Below are 18351 nucleotides of genomic sequence, written 5' to 3' on the forward strand. Positions count from 1 at the left end.
GACTCAGGAGAAACCAGAACCTGGACATCCACTCACTATCCTGGATTTCAGAAACCCACCCACTTTTCTGTTTCAGTTTTACTAATGTTTTCCCTTGGATTCTAAAATTGAGAGTTGATGCTATTACGTACTTTTGGAATTTCTCTTTTCACGTAGTTTTTAATTCTTGATTCCTAAAGGGCAGATGTTAATTGTGGGTGTTATTTATGTGAATTGAGATAAAAATGAACCAAGATAAGAGTCATCCACAATATTACCTACAGTATTACCTCTTTTAATCCAACCTTTTCCTGATTTCTAGCTCAGCTTGATGCATATTCCCTCCTTTCTAGCAGGGAAGGGGACCAGTAAGTTTTTAGAAAGTTATATCTTTTTTTTTTTTTTTTTAAGAATTTATTGATTTGAGAGAAAGAGAGGGAGGGAGGGCACGAGCAGGGGGAGGGGCAGAGGGAGAGGGACAAGCAGACTTGCTGCTGAGTGCAGAGCCCGATGTGGGGCTCAGTCCCAGGACCCTGAGATCATGACCTGAACCAAAATCAGGAGTTGGGCACTTAACCAACTGAGCCACCCAGGCACCCCGAAAGTTATATCTTAATACCTTCAAAAATGTATGGTTTACGTGCTTTTAAGTTTTTATCCATAGGTTAAGAGGTTTTATAAGAGGGTGTGTACATGAGTGTATGTGTGCGTGCGCATGTTTTGGAATGTTGATGTAGCCCTTTAAAATAGTAAATAACATGTTTTGTACCAGAATGGTAACTGCATGTATATATATTTTATTAAAGTGTGCTTGTGTGTTTGTACTCTAGGTGGCAATCATAGAAGAATTAGTAGTAGGTTATGAAACCTCTTTAAAAAGCTGCCGATTATTTAACCCTAATGGTAAGTGCTCAAGTTTTATGTTTTAAAAATATCCTGGAATTTTTAACATATTATGAAATTCTTAATCAGAAGGTCAGTATTATTCATTATTTAGACAGTAAGCTTAGTATATTTAAACTTTTTTTAAGATGGAGATGCATTAATTTGCACATAGTGTGAAAATATTTGGTTAAGAGAATCATATTATCTTACTGGAAGAAAATGTAAAATTTAAAACATTTACAAAACTAGATCTAATCATACAATGATCCTCCATCATTTACCCATCATCCAGTTTCAATAATTTTTAACTCATGGGAAAACATATTTCATCTATATTCTTACCTACTTCCCTCTTTTCGCATGTTATTCTGAAGCAAATCCCAAACATCACATCATTTTATCTGTGACTATTTCAGTATTCTAACGATCATAACCAAAGTATCATCACCACACCTGAACATTAATACTTTGTTAAGATCAAAGACAAAAGTCTATGCTTACATTTCCAGTTATCTTAGAAATGTCATTTTTTTCTTCTTTGGCTTTGAAGTTGTTTGAATGAGGATCCATATGAAATCTGTACTTCGAGTTTGATATGTCTCAACTCTCTTATAAAAAAATCTATAGGTTTTCTATTTGCTCTTTTTCCTGCAGTTTGTTTAAAAAATTAGTTTTTTTTCTTAAGTTTTTCGACAGTCCAGATTTTGCTGAATGGACTCTGATGGTGTTGGTTAACATGTTATTCCTCTGTCCTCTGAATTTGTTATAAATTGGTAGTTGGGTGTAGAGCTGTGGTGTCTAGTATAATAGCTATTAGCCACGTGTGACTATTAAAATTTTTTACATTAAATAAAATTAAAAATTCAGTTCCTCAGTTGCAGTAGCCACATTTCAGGTGCTGCTCAGTAACTGTGTAAAGCCAGTTGCTACTACCATATTTGCCAGGGCAAATACAGAACATTTCCATCCTTGCAGAAGCTTCTAATGGACGGGTCTGAGTAGAGGATTAATGAGATTCACTTTTTTTTGTTTGTTTCCTTTTAAATATAGGGGGTGAACAAGGTTATTTCATGGGTGGAGGGTGGTAGTATATTCTTCCATCAGGAGGCATTTAGTGTTTGTTTTGTATGTTAGCAACTGTCAGGAATTACAAACGGGTGATAGTCTATCATTCATTTTCTGTTATCTTACAAGAGAAATTTCCCTTCCATCTGTTACCTGTTTATCCAGTATTTTGGTTTTTATATAGGAAAAGCAAGATAAATGCTGCTTCTTTTCCTTCTATCTCCTACTTTTTGTTGTTGTTGTTGTTCTTTACCAGTTTTTAAAATAATGAATTCATTTAGTAGCATCCTTCAAAGATGCCAGTGCATATTTTAAAGGTATTATGAATTCATGGGTTTAAACATACTTGATGTTTTAAATCATTGCAGTTTCACATGGCTCCAGCCTTCACATACCATGGTGTAGTAGTTGATAGCTTTTTTGCAGTTTGGTATGACAAGATATTCCAGCTCATCTGGTATACTGCCCATAGCAGACCTGGAATCAATTGTTTTTCCAAAGGAGCTCTGGTTCTTACAGTGGGAAACCCCAGTATGGGACCTGGGGTGCTCATTGCTTTTGGGTTGATTATTGTTTCTAGGTCTCAGATTAATTTTAATAATACTTTTTAGAAGGCGTTACCATGGTTTCATTGGTTAATCATCATGATGTTCCTTTGATTATCAGCATTTTCCTACATATTTTACAAATGTGGAAGAGGTTCAATGACATGCCCAAGAATATGCAGCACTTTAGTTGCAGATCTATCAGATCGGGAGTTGGTGAGTTCCACTCCTATTGTTTGTCCACTGAGCCATCCTGCTTTTACTAGGATAAAAATAAGCAATCTATTGCTTTCTTTGAAAGCAAATAACAGTTCTTAGATTTTAGATATTGGTATTTAAAAAGTATTTTATAATGTGTGGGTTTTATATTTAACTTACACATTTTCTTGTGAGTATATAAAAATTAAATTATGAACTAAAATGTAGAGTAAGCATTTTTACTTATCTCATTTTTTGGGTATAGTTTTTATTCAGCCTAAATTACGCATCATTGCATATCAGCATAATGTTAGAATATATTAATATAATCACCCAAAACTCAACCACATCACAAGTATATTTATGTATAGTTTAGTACATTAGCTAGAAACCCAATTAAGCAGTCAGGCCTTTTTTTTTTTTTTTTTAAACCTCACATTAATGGAAAATCAAAATTTTTTCTGATACCTTTTATGCCCCTCATAAATAATATCCTGATCTTTACACTTTCATAGTACTAGCACAACTTGTCTCCCCCACCCCTGCCTCCCCATTCCTTTCAGTTTCTTTTTTTGGGTAATTTTTTATATCTTTGATCTCATTTATCTGCCGTATTTATTATATAAAGTTCTTACTAAATTCAAGGTAATGTGTTAGGGGCTATAATGATACAGAACAGACAACATGGTCCCTTCCAAAGATCTTACGAATTTAAGGATGGTTTTATAGCTAGATACATAAATAAATGGTTCAAACTACTTTTCCTTATTAATAAAGATAAAGCCATTTGGAGGTGGGTACTCTCTTAATATATGTAATGATTAATCTTGGTTTATTTCCTCTCCCACCCACCTCCCCCACTTTTTAAAGATGATGGAAAAGAGGAACCACCAACCACATTACTTTGGGTCCAGTACTACTTGGCACAACATTATGACAAAATTGGTCAGCCATCGATTGCTCTGGAATACATAAATACCGCTATTGAAAGTACACCTACATTGATAGAACTCTTTCTTGTGAAAGCTAAAATCTATAAGGTAAAAATCTTCCCTCCCGCTTTTTTATAAGGTAATGAGTCTTATAAAAACTTTTTTCTATAATTTGTAGATTCTAAAAGCTGTAATAAAAATGATATATTTGATGACTTGTAAAACCTGGAATAACTATAGAACATTTCTCAGTCTGATTACTTTTAGATTTGTCATGGTCATGATAATTTACTCATTTATATGTCTGTATACACACAGATATACATACATGCATATGGTTATTCAGATATGTGGTTATTCATATTACATATTCTTATACATTCACACACATGTCTGGTTATTTTCTTGGTTTTAAGTAGTAACAGTATAGGTTCTCTAATTTGCTGCGACATGTTTGTTTCTGTTAACACTTGAGTATGACCATGATCAGTATCTGGTAATCTTAATGAAATGAAATTGAAGATTTTACTATTTTACTTGTCTTCTTAACTTCTTGGTCTTACTTGAGAATCTCCAGTCATATGTTTTAGCATCATCTTAAAGTTGGCTCTTCTTTTTCTTAAGACAAATACAAATTAGTAATAATAGCTCTTAAAGAAGAGATTATAAACTTAAAATTTATTTACCAAAAACAATGAAGTTAAGTATTATTTTAAAAGCACTTTTCAAAGCCAGGTTATACTCATTAGTTTTGTGGCTTTGACAAATGGACTAGTAATGTAAATTAAAACACATCGTGGAATGTCCAGTAATAGGCAGTAATGTTCCCTGGTTGCTTTAGGTTAGAAACTTAGCCAATATCTTTGCCTTTTTTTTTTTTTAACTTTTCAATGTTGATGAATAATTTTTTAAAATAAGCATTGTTGTATGTTAACAGAATTTCCCTGATACTCAGCCGTGATGCCTTTTATGAACTTTCTGTTGTTCTGACTTAAAGATTTTAATTATTTATTCTTAAAATTCAACCATTGTTTTTGAGTATTCATTATGTGCCAGACACTGATAAAGGCAGTGAGGTGTAACAGTAAACAATATTATTAAAACAAGTCTTTACTGTCAGAAGGCCTGTATTCTACATGGCCAGAAAAGTATCAAAATGTATGCATCTACATTGATTAGGGTCTTAAGATCAGTCAGAAGAATACCTTTTTTTTCATTTGTGTTTTAGTTACTTATCAATAGGTAACTAATTACCTGCATAGTAAAATTAGCATACTGACTGGTTTATTTTGCTTTTCTATAAGCATGCTGGAAATATTAGAGAAGCTGCGAGGTGGATGGATGAGGCCCAGGCCTTGGACACAGCAGACAGATTTATCAATTCCAAGTGTGCAAAGTACATGCTAAAAGCCAATCTGATAAAAGAGGCTGAAGAAATGTGCTCAAAGTTTACAAGGGTTTGTACAGCTAGTGTTCTTATGAATAGTTTATACTTATATATCTTGCTTATTTTTCAAAATTTTTTTCTAGTATTTTTAGTATCAAAATAGGATTTTAATTAGATTACCTTAGGAGAAAGAAACTGAAATCAATATTGTATAAAACATAATTTTCTTTTTAGTTGGTTGTACAGTGGGTTATTTAACTCTGATTTATATTGATGTATGTTCAGATGAATTTTTAGGGGTGAAAGGAACTAATGTTAATTGACTACCTGCTGTGTGCTAGTGTTCTCTTTCTTATGTTATTCTCCAACCCCAGTTATGTAGATGTTTTGATTATTTACAAAGGTACATTTTTTTCAGTGATTAGAAATATAATTCCAGTTTCTTACACATAATAACAGTTCCCTCTTACTCTGAAAACAGTTAAAAAGAAAGTTATTTTGAAAAAATTCAAATCAATTGACTATATTTTCCTTCTTAAATGCTATGGTGAAATGGTGTATTTGGTAAGAAATGGTCTTGAATGCATAAATTTTTTCATATAGGAAGGAACATCAGCGGTAGAGAATTTGAATGAAATGCAGTGCATGTGGTTCCAGACAGAATGTGCCCAGGCTTATAAGGCAATGAATAAATTTGGTGAAGCACTTAAGAAGTGTCATGAGATTGAGAGAGTAAGTACCACATATATATATGAGTTTCTCATTTTATTGTAATATGTTGAAGGTTTTGGACAACTATAGTTTTTTCTTCTTTATAATTCACAGTAAGTGATTTCTAAATATCAGTGCTCACGTTTTTTCAGTTTTTTGATGGAAATGTTATAGACTACATTTTCAGCAGACTTGCCCATTGTCTACTCTTCATGTGAAAAACTTGATAGAAAGTTTGTAGCTTGGCTGTGTTTTTATTGATGTTTGAATGTTTCAAATTGCTGCTCCATCTTCAGTAATACAAAGCTCATTAAGTTATCCTAGAAAGCTGTTTGTTAAGGGGTTGATTGGTGATGTATACCCTTGATAGTCCTAAGATACAAGCTTTGAATCCTTTATACAGTATTTCTGTAGCCAGCATAACATTGTGTAGGACTCAAATTTGTATTCTTAGAAAAATTACCAAATACTACATATAGTCTTTGCAGGTCATTCTAAATATAAAAACTGAATGTTTAATGTGTAAATGTACTACATCATTATGTATATTAATAAATTATGTTTGATTTGTCATGCTAGCTTTAAGTATGATTTAAGGAAGGAATAAATACATATATTTCAAATCATGTGTTTCCTTTTCATTCACCAAATAATTCAGTGCTTGGTGTATGCCATATACTGTGCTAGGGGATACCAATTATATTTGCTTATTTGATATGCAAAGTATTTATATTGGGTGATAGTAATTTTTAATATCTTTTTATTTTACTTATTTTTTCATGCATAGGAAAACAAGTAATTCTGAGAGTTTGATTTCTGTAGTTTTCTTTGACATTGTTATACTTCAGTATAATAAAAAAAATAATTTTGTTAGCATTTTATAGAAATCACTGACGACCAGTTTGACTTTCATACATACTGTATGAGGAAGATTACCCTTAGATCGTATGTGGACTTACTAAAACTAGAAGATGTACTTCGACAGCATCCATTTTACTTTAAAGCAGCAAGAATTGCTATAGAGATTTATTTGAAACTTCATGACAACCCCCTTACAGATGAGAATAAAGAACATGAAGCTGATACAGGTATAATATTCAAAGATTTCTTATTATTTGCTATGGTGTGTATATGTGTCTTTGTATTTTTGTGTAGCGTAGATTTTTTTTGAGCTTTTTAGTGAGCACCTTGTGGGAAGATGTTATACATGCTTAGAAAATGATGATGGACATTTTGTGGATTTCCCTAAGCCATAAAAGAAAAATACTGTTTATACTTTGAAAAGTGAAGCAAGAATTTAATTTGTAACCGATCATTAGCTTTTAAGAAGTTGAATTTCATGAGTTTAACATTTAAAATCTGGTTTACCCAGTACTGTAAATTGCTAACTATCATTAGTGTCGGCACTCTACATGTATGTATAGTGTTGGCTGTCAGTATATCTAGTTATTCTATTCTTCTTTGTAATAGTTATTTATAATTAACCTACTGAAAGGTGAAAATTGCTTGAACATTAAAAGCCAGTTTGGAATTAAACTAGTAAGATTGCCTAATAATTTATCATTTGGCCAGTTTTTAAAGTGCTATTTTTATATCATGATGCCAGAATGTATAGTCTTCCTTAGATAACTATTTGGGAAAGGTTCTCAGAATAAAAATGATACAGGCATGTGGAAGGATATAAATATACATCCAAATATTTTGTGAGTTGTTCATGGCAAAAATGTTACATGAGGTGGCGGAAAAAGTGTGTCAGATTTTATTATTCAGTCCTGAGCACTCTTCTGAAGTTATGGTTGGTGGTTTTCTGTAGCCTTCTTCCTGATAAAGACCTTTGGATCCTTTTGTTAATTTTTATTAAAATTTCAAATCACACATTGAAACCCTTGTATAGATTTCATTTGACCCTCTATGTGTTGTTGCTTCTTTAACTAGAAAGAAAATGCCAGTAAGAATCTACAAAACAATTACAGTTGAAGCTGAGAGCTGTGATCCTGTGGCTTCTTTTATCTTTCTGTTCACTCCTCCTGCCTTTCTCCTCTTCTTCAGATTATTCAAGTAATAGACAATTAACTCTATACAAAGTTAAAACAATTCAGAAATAACACTAGCAAATGTGAAAATCCCCTTTCACTATTCTGCATACCCATAGATAATCTTCTTTCAAAGGTTATCGCTATCTCTATAAAAGGTTCAATTGCCTTTGTACACAATTACATATTTCAGTTATATGTGTATGTAAACTCCACACACACATATCAGGGCTGTTCTTTGAGGTTGTTTGGTTTACATTTGTTTTATTTTTCTAGGCCCATAAATGAGTGATATTATCTCCAGTATTCTGCAACTTATTTTTTATAGTGTTGCTCCATATCTGGACATAACTTATTACAATCATCAGTCATTTTAAAGGCTATGTAGGAACCTATGTGGGTTTTTTTCCCTCACCATTATAGTGCTGTAGTAAATGTCCTTGTATATCATTTTGTACTTGTTTATTTAGCATGGATTGTTAGAAGTGGAAATTACTGGGTTAAAGAGTATTAAGAATTTGAGATAGTGTCAAATTGCATTCCTTAATTAAAAGGTTCATCAGTTTTTATTGCCACAGTATTGAGCTTATCTTTTACTTTATTGAGCTTATCTTTTCCTTTATTGCTAACACAAAAAATTATCCATCCTTTACATTTTCATTATTTTGGGGAAAATAATCTGATTTATAATTCCTAAGATTATTTAGAGATTTATTTATTTATTTTTAGAGAAAGAGTGTGTGTGCATGTACATATGGGGGGTGGGGCAGAGGGAGAGAAAGTCCCAAGCAGACTTTGCGCTGAGTGTGGAGCCTGACTCAGGGATCGATCTCACAACCCCAAGATCATGACCCAAGCTGAAATCAAGAGTCAGACACTCAACTGGCTGCACCACCCAGGTGCCCCTATAATTCCTAGATTTTTTTTTTTTTTAAGATTTTATTTATTAAAGAGCGTGCGCAAGAAGGAAGAACGGTAGAGGGAGAAGCAGACTCCCTGCCGAGCAGGGAGCCCATTATGGGACTCAATCCCAGGACCCTGGAATCATGACCTGAGCTGAAGGCAGACGCTTAACTGACTCAACCACCCAGGCGCCCCTAATTCCTAGATTTTTAAGAATGGAACATCTGTGTATGTTTTCATGTGGCCTTTGGCTTTCTTGTATGAATTGCCTGTTCATGTCTTTTTCCCATTTTATTTTTCAACTTGGTTTGTAGAAGTTCTCTGCATGTTCAGGACTTTAATCCTTGTTTATGTATTACAGAAATTTTCTTCCTGTTTTACTTTGGTCTTTATGGTAGATATCTTTTATTATGGAAAAGTATTTATATGAGATAAAATTTCTTTAGTATTTTGTGGCTTCTAAGTCTTGCATAGAAAGGCTTTTTTACTTCAGAATTTAAAATGTATTTATTTTAGAAGATATTTATCTTCTGTGTTGCCTTACAATATTTTTTTTTATGTTACGCTAATCATCATACATTACATCATTAGTTTTTGATGTCGTGTTCCATGATTCATTGTTTGCATATAACACCCAATGCTCCATGCAGTACGTGCCCTCTTTAATACCCATCACCAGGCTAACCCATCCCCCCACCTCCTCCCCTCTAGAACACTCAGTTTGTTTCTCAGAGTCCATAGTCTCTCATGGTTCATCTCCCCCTCTGATTTTCCCCCCTCCTTACAATATTCTGTTACGTTTACAATCATCTGGAGTTAATTTTTTTAAAGATTTATTTATTTATTTTGAGAGGGTGGGGGGAAGGGTAGAGAGAGAGAGGGTGAGTGAGAATCCCTAGCAGACACAGGGCTCCATCCCATGACCCCGAGACCATGACCCCAGCCAAAACCAAGAGTTGGATGCTCATCTGACTGTACCACCCAGGCACCCCTCATCTGGAGTTAATTGTTATATAATGATGTGAAGTAGAACGTAGCTTATTACCCCCAGATAGACGGCTGACTCCTCAACAGTATTTTTGATAGGTTGTCATATTCCCCACTGATTTAAAAAGGGGCAACTGCCTGGCTGTCTGTGGAGCATGCGACTCGATCTCTGGGTTGTGAGTTCGAGCCCCACATTGGGTGTAGAGATTACTTAAAATTTTTAAAAATAAAAAATAAAATGCCACCTTTATCATGAACTAAACTGTGAAATACAGCATAGTGGGTTGTGGGTATGGTGTCTGGTTCCCACATACATCAGAAATTCCTGTAAAGACATTAAACTGGTATTGACATTAGTGTACAGGTTTCTGTTCTTATGATCTCTTTGTCTCTTCTTAAAATCCAGTACTATGTCTTTAGAATTTTCTTGCTTTTATATGAACTTGCTTTTATATTTGAACTGTAGAATTACCTTGTCTGTCGGAAAGTTGAAGGTGTATTTTTTTTTTTTAAGATTTTTATTTATTTGACAGAGAGAGAGCGAGAGCAGGGATACAAGCAAGGGGAGTGGGAGAGGGAGAAGCAGGCTCTCCGCTGAGCAGGGAGCCCGGTGTGGCGCTTGATCCCAGGACCCTGGGATCATGACCTGAGCCGAAGGCAGTCGCTTAACCTACTGAGCCACCCAGGCGCCCCTCTTTTGGAGTTTTTAATTTAAATTGCATTTGAGATACAGATTACCATTTGGGGTGGGGATATCTTAAATAATATCGAATCTTTGCATACTAGAATGCATTGTATCTCCTATTTCTGTTTTAGTGTAATTATATAACTTTGGTGAATTTACTGCTAGCATTATCTCTACATGTCTTTTTTTTCCATTACAGTATTCTAACTGAATATTATAGTTTTTGTCAAGTTGGTATCCTTATTGAACTCTGATATTAGGTTTAGTAGTTTTTTCAGCTGATTTTTAAAAAAAATTGTCTATGTAAGCTGATATATTAATCTGTAAACATTGCTGGTTTGTTTTCTTTCAGTATTTATACCTCTCTTTTTCGTACCTTATTGCATTGGTGAGGGTTGCTAAAACTGCTAATTAATGGAAACAGTAGTATACTTGCTGCCTTTTTTATCTTAGACATAATGTTTCTAATGGTCCACCATAAAGCTTGCTATTTGTAGTAAATATCTGGTAGTTACCCTTTATTTGGTTGAGAAGTTATTTTTTGCTTCTTAGGTTTTTATCTTTTCAGTAAATTTTTTTTTTAAGATTTTATTCATTTATTTGACAGAGACACAGTGAGAGAGGGAACACAAGCAGGGGGAGTGGGAGAAGGAGCAGCAGACTTCCTGCTGAGCAGGGAGCCTGATGCAGGGCTCCATCGCAGGACACTGGGATCATGACCTGAGCCGAAGGCAGATGCTTAACGACTGAGCCACCCAGGCACCCCTATCTTTTCAGTAAACTTAAAAGTCTTACTAATGTGGCCAGATTTATTTTGCCTTCTTATGTGAATGTTGATTTGGCTGTATAGAGTAGTCTAGGTTTAGGTGTTGTTTGCTATGTATATACATATATGCATGCATACACATACATATACACACCAATTTTTTATTTTTAAGATAGTGCAATATTCTAGCATAGTAGAATTCTCTGGATTCTTCTAAGTGAAAATTCTGATCTCTATTATGTTCACACAAGTAAAAAGTAATTCATGTAAAGTTGAGACCGTGCTTATCCAGATAAATAGTGCTACATTAAGTGAAACAGGATTTGAATTCTTAATTTCTATATTAACTTCTGATGTGGTTATTCCTTTCTCTATTTTTGTATGGCAACTCTGTTATTATAAACTGGGTGAGTCCTTTCAAGGCAGTGGGAGATAATATAGAATAAGATCACAAAATAGCCAGTGGACCAGATCCGTACTGCAGTTTGATTTGATAAATGAAGTTTTATTGGGACATAGCTGAGCCTATTCGTTTATGTATTATTTATGGTGAATTTTGTGCTACAGTAGCTGAGTTTATTTGCACCAGAGACCCATGGCTTACAGAGATGAAAATATTTAGTATCTGGCCCATTATAAAAAAAGATTATTGACTCCTGGTGTAGCATAGTGGAAAGAAAGAGCCCAGACTTTGGAGTCAGAGTGAAGTGGATTTAAATCCTTGTTCTGCCTTTTGTTATTACTCTTGAGTTAATATTTTTCTTCTGAAACCTCAGTTTTCTCATACATAAAATAATATTACACTCTAATCATTGAGATTATTGAGGATATTAAGTAAAATAATGCATGCATGGTATCTGGTATGTAGTAAGGAAGCAAGTGGTAGCAGTTATTTTACAAGTCATTAAAAGGCCAGAATTTTTGTGGTTATTCATTTATAAATGTCTTGTACTTGCAGAATGTAATTTTTGGTCCTTGTTTGAAATTTTCTTTTTTAGTAGTAAGGGCTTTTTTACTAGGAAAAAGAGAAACTGGTGTGCATTTGTTTTTGAAGGTTGTTGTGTATTGACACATAATAAATTTCCCTAAATTTAGCAGCTTAAAACAACTATTTCCATAGTTCAGGAATTTAGAAGCATCTAGGTTGTTCCAGCTCAGGGTCTCTTATAAAATTATAGTTAAATTGTTGGCTGAGGGTTGGGGGGGGGGGGCACCTGGGTGGCTCAGTTGGATAAACATCTGCCCCTTTGGCTCAGGTCATGATATCAGGGTTCTGGGATCGAGCCCCGCATCAGGCTCCCTGCTCAGTAGAGAGCCTGCTTCTCCCTCTCCCACTCCCCCTGCTTGTGGGCTCTCTTTCTCTCTTACTCTTTCAAATAAATAAATAAAATCTTTTAAAAAAAAATGTTGATTGGGGCTACAATCATCTGAAAGTTTAACTAGGGCTAGAAGATCCATTTCCCAGATGACTCACTCACATGGCTTTTGGCAGGTGGCCTTAATATGTTAGTCTCTCTGGAGGGTTTCTTCAGTTCCTCAAGGCATAGTAGCCAGCCATGAGAGCAGGGAAGAAGCCACAACACTTTTAATGTTCTACTCTCTCGACATAACACCCCATCACCTCCTACATGTTCTATTTGGTAAAAGTGAGTCACCAAGTCTAACCTATATTTGAGTGGGAGAAGAATCAAACAATTTGTAGTCATATTTTTAACTGCCATATTCTGCATTCTGACACAAATTATTTACATTATTCTTTTTTTTTTAAGATTTTATTTATTTATTGGAGAGAGAGAGATGGAGATAGTGAGAGAGCAGGAGCAGGGAGAAGAGGGAGAGGCAGGCTCCCCGCTGAGCAGGGAGTGATGCAGGGCTCGATCCCAGGACTCCGGGATCATCACCTGAGCCAAAGGCAGACGCTTAACTGACTGAGCCACCCAGGCACCCTATTTATATTATTCTTACATGCAAAATACACTTGCCCCTTCCAAGGCCTTCAAAAGTCTCATTCCATTACAGCATTAGCTCAAAGTCCAGAATGTTAGTTATATATGTGTATGAGGTGCTGGTGCTGATGAGATTTCTTGAATATGGTTCTGATTTAGTATAGCTAGTATAGCTCTTCAAGTATAGTTCTTGATATGAAATCCTGTGCCAGGGGCACCTGGGTGGCTCAGTCTGTTAAGCATCTCCTGTGGGCTCAGGTCATGATCCCAGCATCCTGGGATCGAGCTCTGCGTCGCTCCCTGCTCAGTGGGGAATCTGCTTCTCCCTCTGCCGCTCTCCCTGCTCATTCTCTCTCTCATCTCTTTCAAATAAATAAATCTTAAAGAAATCCTGTGCCAAGTACATGTCCGATATAAATTGATTGCAGAGGAATATTCTTGATCAAAAGGGGGTGGTGAAGGGGAAATGGGAGGCACACAGGAGTTACTGGTTATGTCAGTTCTTAAGTCCAGTTGGGTATAGGGTAGTAGTTCTTTGATTAGGACTCATGATGTAGGACTAATTCTCTTAATGGTTCCTGCTTCTATGCTGTGGTTTCTTGGCTCCACCTTCTGCATCTTCTTTCCTTGTTCTTAAAAGTTAGCATTTGTGGGGTGCCCAGCCAGCTCAATTGGAAGAGCTTGCAACTCTTGATCTTGGGGTTAGGTTCAAGCCTTATGTTGGGTGTAGTGGTTACTAAAAAAATTAATTTTTAAAAAGTTAGCATTTGTTTGCACCTGAGTAGTTTTTCAGTCTGCTTCCAAAATTTGGGGGTTCTTTTGTACTATCTCTGTTCCTTTCAGTCCAAATTTGCTATGTTTCTGCCCATAGAATTCTCTTAAAACCTATGGATCTTTTGTGAATCTTATTGGAAGCCACATGCATGAATATCTTTGTCTACCTTGAGCTTTTGCTGAGAGGACAGCACCCTTGAGTTTCTTAGAAGTTCTGTTGTTTGAAAGGATCAGTGAATCATACCCTTAAAATTTTTATTTTTATTTTTTATTTATTTATTTATTTTTAAAGATTTTATTTATTTATTTGAGAGAGAGAATGAGAGAGAGAGAGAGAGCACATGAGAGGGGGGAGGGTCAGAGGGAGAAGCAGACTCCCTGCTGAACAGGGAGCCCGATGTGGGACTCGATCCCGGGACTCCAGGATCATGACCTGAGCCGAAGGCAGTCGCTCAACCAACAGCCACCCAGGCGCCCATACCCTTAAAATTTTTAAGAGAAAAGAGCCTTTTGGGTGACCAGTAACTGCTGAAGTACCATCTTTCTGAGTTCTGAGTTTTAAAGGATTTTAAAGCCAAACTCTGCTTTCTCTGTTGACATATTTTCTTGCAGTTCTCTGAATTTGACCTTTGGTCAGCAGCCATTTTTGAAGAGGCTGAGAATTTTCAAAACTGTCAAGTCCTTGTTACATTTGTTTCTTTCTCTTGCATTTTAATTACAATCTGCAAGAGGAATCAGGTGCTACCTTAACTACCGCCCTCTTTTTTTAGCTTGGAAATCCCTTTAGCTAATCACTCAGTTCATTTGATATATTTTATGATGTTATTAAATACATGTTATTAAACTTTCTGCCTCTGCATGACTATAACATGTGTCACTTGCAGCCTCTTCAAAATCCAGTCTCTATTAAATAGTCTAGGGTCCTTTGAGCTTTCACTAATGCTTTTTTCCAAGTTTTTCCACCTTTTGCCATACTCGAACCAAAGTCAGTCCTACATTTTAGGTTTTTATTGCAGCAGCACCCCACTTCCAGATACCAAAATCTGCCTTGGTTATCTGTTGCTGCGTAACAGATTGCCTACACATAGCTTTAAGTAACAGACATTTATTATCTCAGAGTTACTGTGGGCCAGGAATTCAGAAGTCACTTAGCTTAGCTATATGATTTTGAAAGATGTGGGTGCTCTCAGGAGATTTAAATGAAGATGGCAGCCAAAGGCTTCTGAAGGGTTGATTTGAGTTGGAGAATCCAAGATGGCTTACTCTCATGGCTGGAGGCCTATTCTTGGCCACTTGGGTCTTTCCATGTTTGTGTATCTTTACAACATGGCAGTTGGTTTCTTCTGAGTGGCCCAAGAGAAAGCAAAGAGGAATCCACCATGCTTTTATGTTCTGATCTTGGATGTCATACACTTTGATTTCTAGCATATTCCATTCGTTGGAAGTGAGTTAAGTATAGGCCACAATTAAGGGAAGGGGAAATAGGCTCTACCTTTTGAAGGAAAGAGTTTATGGGCATATTTGAAAATCACGCTGTGATGGTATATTTTAGAATGACCTTTTTCATTTCTCACAATCAATAAGTATTGCCCAAATAAATACCAGTTGCACATGTAACTTTCAGATTTATTGCTTGAAGACTAAACAATAGATTTTTTACTTTATTATCTCATATTTGCGATTTCCAGTCTTTCCCTTGAGACATTCCATAGTTTATACCACAGAAGCTATTGTTAATTTTCTGTGTCAAGCTTTTAATTTACCATATAGTTATTTATTATTCCATCAACAAATATTTAAGTGTTTTCTGTATATTCTGCTAGGCCCTGAGAATACAAAAATTACAAGTAAGACAGGGTCTCTTCCACCAAGGAGTTCACAGATCCACATGTATAAATGAAGTATTGTGACAAGTAAAATATATGTCATAGTGGCAGCACTGAGTAGAGAATGAATAACTGACAAGGTTAGAGAGGCATAACTAAGAAAAAGCATAGTCTAAGGCCATAGAAATTATGAGAGAAATATGAGACAGCTTGTTACATTTCTAGAACTGCAAGTATATTGCTGGAGGAATTTGTATGCTTTTATGTTTTGCTGTGGTTGTGGCACCAGGTCTCCACCTGGTTTCAAAACATTTTTTGAAGAGATCACAGTGTTCTCTATCGAATGTGGAACCATTAAATGGCTAGGTACACATAGGCACATGAACATGTATAACATGTAATATTTTTTATGGGAGTTTTAATGAGAATGTTAGTGATTGGTCATTACTAACCTGGTTGATATGCTTTTAATTAATTAACACATATTGCCTACAGCAAACATGTCTGACAAAGAGCTAAAGAAGCTACGTAATAAACAAAGAAGAGCTCAAAAGAAAGCCCAGATAGAAGAAGAGAAAAAAAATGCAGAAAAAGAAAAGCAGCAGAGAAATCAGAAAAAGAAAAAGGATGATGATGATGAGGAAATTGGAGGGCCAAAAGAAGAACTTATCCCTGAGAAACTGGCCAAGGTACTTAATAATAGTGTTGAGTACAATTGAGTGAAATTTCATGACCAGCTATTGTCATTTTATACTGTCTTATTTAACCAATTTGATTATAGATTTTAGAGTGAAAAATCATTTTAATTTTTAGGCTATTTTCTTTCTTTCTCTCTCTTTCTCTCTTTCTCGCTTTCTCTCTCTCTCTCTCTTTCTTTCTTTCTTTCTTGATCATATTTCACATTTAAAACTTGGAACAATGATCCTGATCCAGAGTAATGTAGTATGGTATAGTGGAAAGTTTTGGCTTTTGAGTCATTCTGATCTGGGTCCACATATCAGTGCTTCTACTTCACTGTGTATCTTGGACACTTTGTCTCACCTCTCTGATGGTTTTCTCATGTATAAAAAGGGACTAGGAAGAAATCCCTACTAGGCAGGGATGTTAGGATTAAAGGAACTATATGTGCAAAGAATGTGGCATCTGTTATAAGTGGTAACATGCACCTTTTTATATCTAGACCAAATTGAGTTTATTGAAAAGTAAGTGTATATGTATATCTTTCACCCATGTGTCAGTTTACAGTATTTCTTTATTGGACTTTGCTATTTGAACCTAATCTCTTTAAAAGTCCATAAATATTTTCCCCCAAGCCAAAAATCATATCTGCCTTTTTTAACCATTAAGCTGAAACCAAGGTATTCATTGTCAAATGAACCATTTTGATTAATAACATACCTATGCACTTCTGGCCGTTGGTGTTCAGCTATTCCATGTGAAAATAATTGCATGGTTTATTATGTTAAAGCAATAAATATAGTAAGCACTAGAGTTCAGTATTAGCCTCACTAGTAACTAAAAAATAAAAATCAACTGCCTTATAACTGAGAAAAATTATAATACCTAATAAGTAGAGTTGGAAAATAGTTTTAGGATTATATCAGAGCAGATGGACAATAATACCTCAGCAGTATTGCTAAGAACCATAGAGAAATCTAGCTTGGATTTCAAAGGATATATTGACATCCTTTCACAAATAATTGTATAACTTCTAGGACAAAGATACTATCTTTTTATTGTTGGGAGTTTATTGGAAGAATATACAGAATAGTGAGGAGGCACAGAAAATTGCCTTTTAGGCCTCATGGAGAATTGCAGAGTTATTCAGGGATAATACCGGCTTTAAGGGCCTTCCATCTTTATACTTCAGCTTTCTTTATTACTACCACTTTTACCACTGTCACTGACTGTCTGCCACCCCCATTCTTTCTACATACTTTCTCTATAGCCCATGACTTTTCTTACTGACTTTTTTCTTTGTAACACTTTATATCTTCCATTATACTTCTTAGAGAGAGGATCTATTTGGATTATTTAGTCACTGTCTAATAAAGGTTACTTACCCCCACAGAGCAGAATTCTTATACCAGGCCTCCTTATAGACTATTGGGTTTTCCTTGTGTCCAGCTTATCATAGCTGCTTTTGGGCCAGATGTCAAGTTATAGTTTAATTATTTATAGCTAGAGGTTTGTAGAGTCTCAGAAGAAAATAATGCCTACAGAAAGTGCTTTATTTGGAAAGAGCCCAGTGGAAGGTACCCACTTTCATAGGCTGCTGTTTAATATATACTATTCTTATCTGTTAGGCACATAACACACTTCTCTTCCTAGGATAACTGCCTCCAGGATGCCCCCTTCTAATAGCATCCACACTTACTTGTATCCCCAGTGTGGTGGCAGTGCTAGATTACACCAAGCCATCATAATAAAGTATGGCATTGTAGGCTATTTTAAAAGCTGCCTGCCAAATCTGGATTTACAGTCTCTAGATTCTGATTTTTTATGATCTTATATTTTATCATTCTTAATGTTACAAATGGTATATTTAGTGTCACCAGTTCAGGATTTTATACATGTAATATAAAATAAAAGCATTATTAAGTTAGCAGTAATTCCAGTTAAAAAAAAAGGAAAATAAGAGGTTTAGTGAGTTTAATATTCAGTTAACTGAGTATAAACCTGAAGTCTTTGTTTCTCCAACTTATCATGAGGCAGTAGTTGGTATTTAT

At 35.2% G+C, this 18351-nt stretch overlaps 1 protein-coding gene across 2 annotated transcripts in view; it reads left to right on the forward strand.

Moving 5' to 3' along the window:
- NAA15 (N-alpha-acetyltransferase 15, NatA auxiliary subunit) overlaps positions 1-18351 on the forward strand; it is a 79077-nt gene that overhangs the window by 45112 nt on the left and 15614 nt on the right. For both annotated transcript variants that reach the window (XM_032412871.1, XM_032412870.1), the window contains exons 10-15: positions 810-882; positions 3543-3712; positions 4909-5061; positions 5595-5723; positions 6577-6790; positions 16118-16311. In XM_032412871.1, the coding sequence (XP_032268762.1) occupies positions 810-882; positions 3543-3712; positions 4909-5061; positions 5595-5723; positions 6577-6790; positions 16118-16311 (933 nt within the window). The remainder of the gene's footprint in view (positions 1-809; positions 883-3542; positions 3713-4908; positions 5062-5594; positions 5724-6576; positions 6791-16117; positions 16312-18351) is intronic.

The sequence above is a fragment of the Phoca vitulina genome, unplaced genomic scaffold (genome assembly GCF_004348235.1).
Source record: "Phoca vitulina isolate PV1807 unplaced genomic scaffold, GSC_HSeal_1.0 scaffold14, whole genome shotgun sequence".
NCBI lineage: Eukaryota > Metazoa > Chordata > Mammalia > Carnivora > Phocidae > Phoca > Phoca vitulina.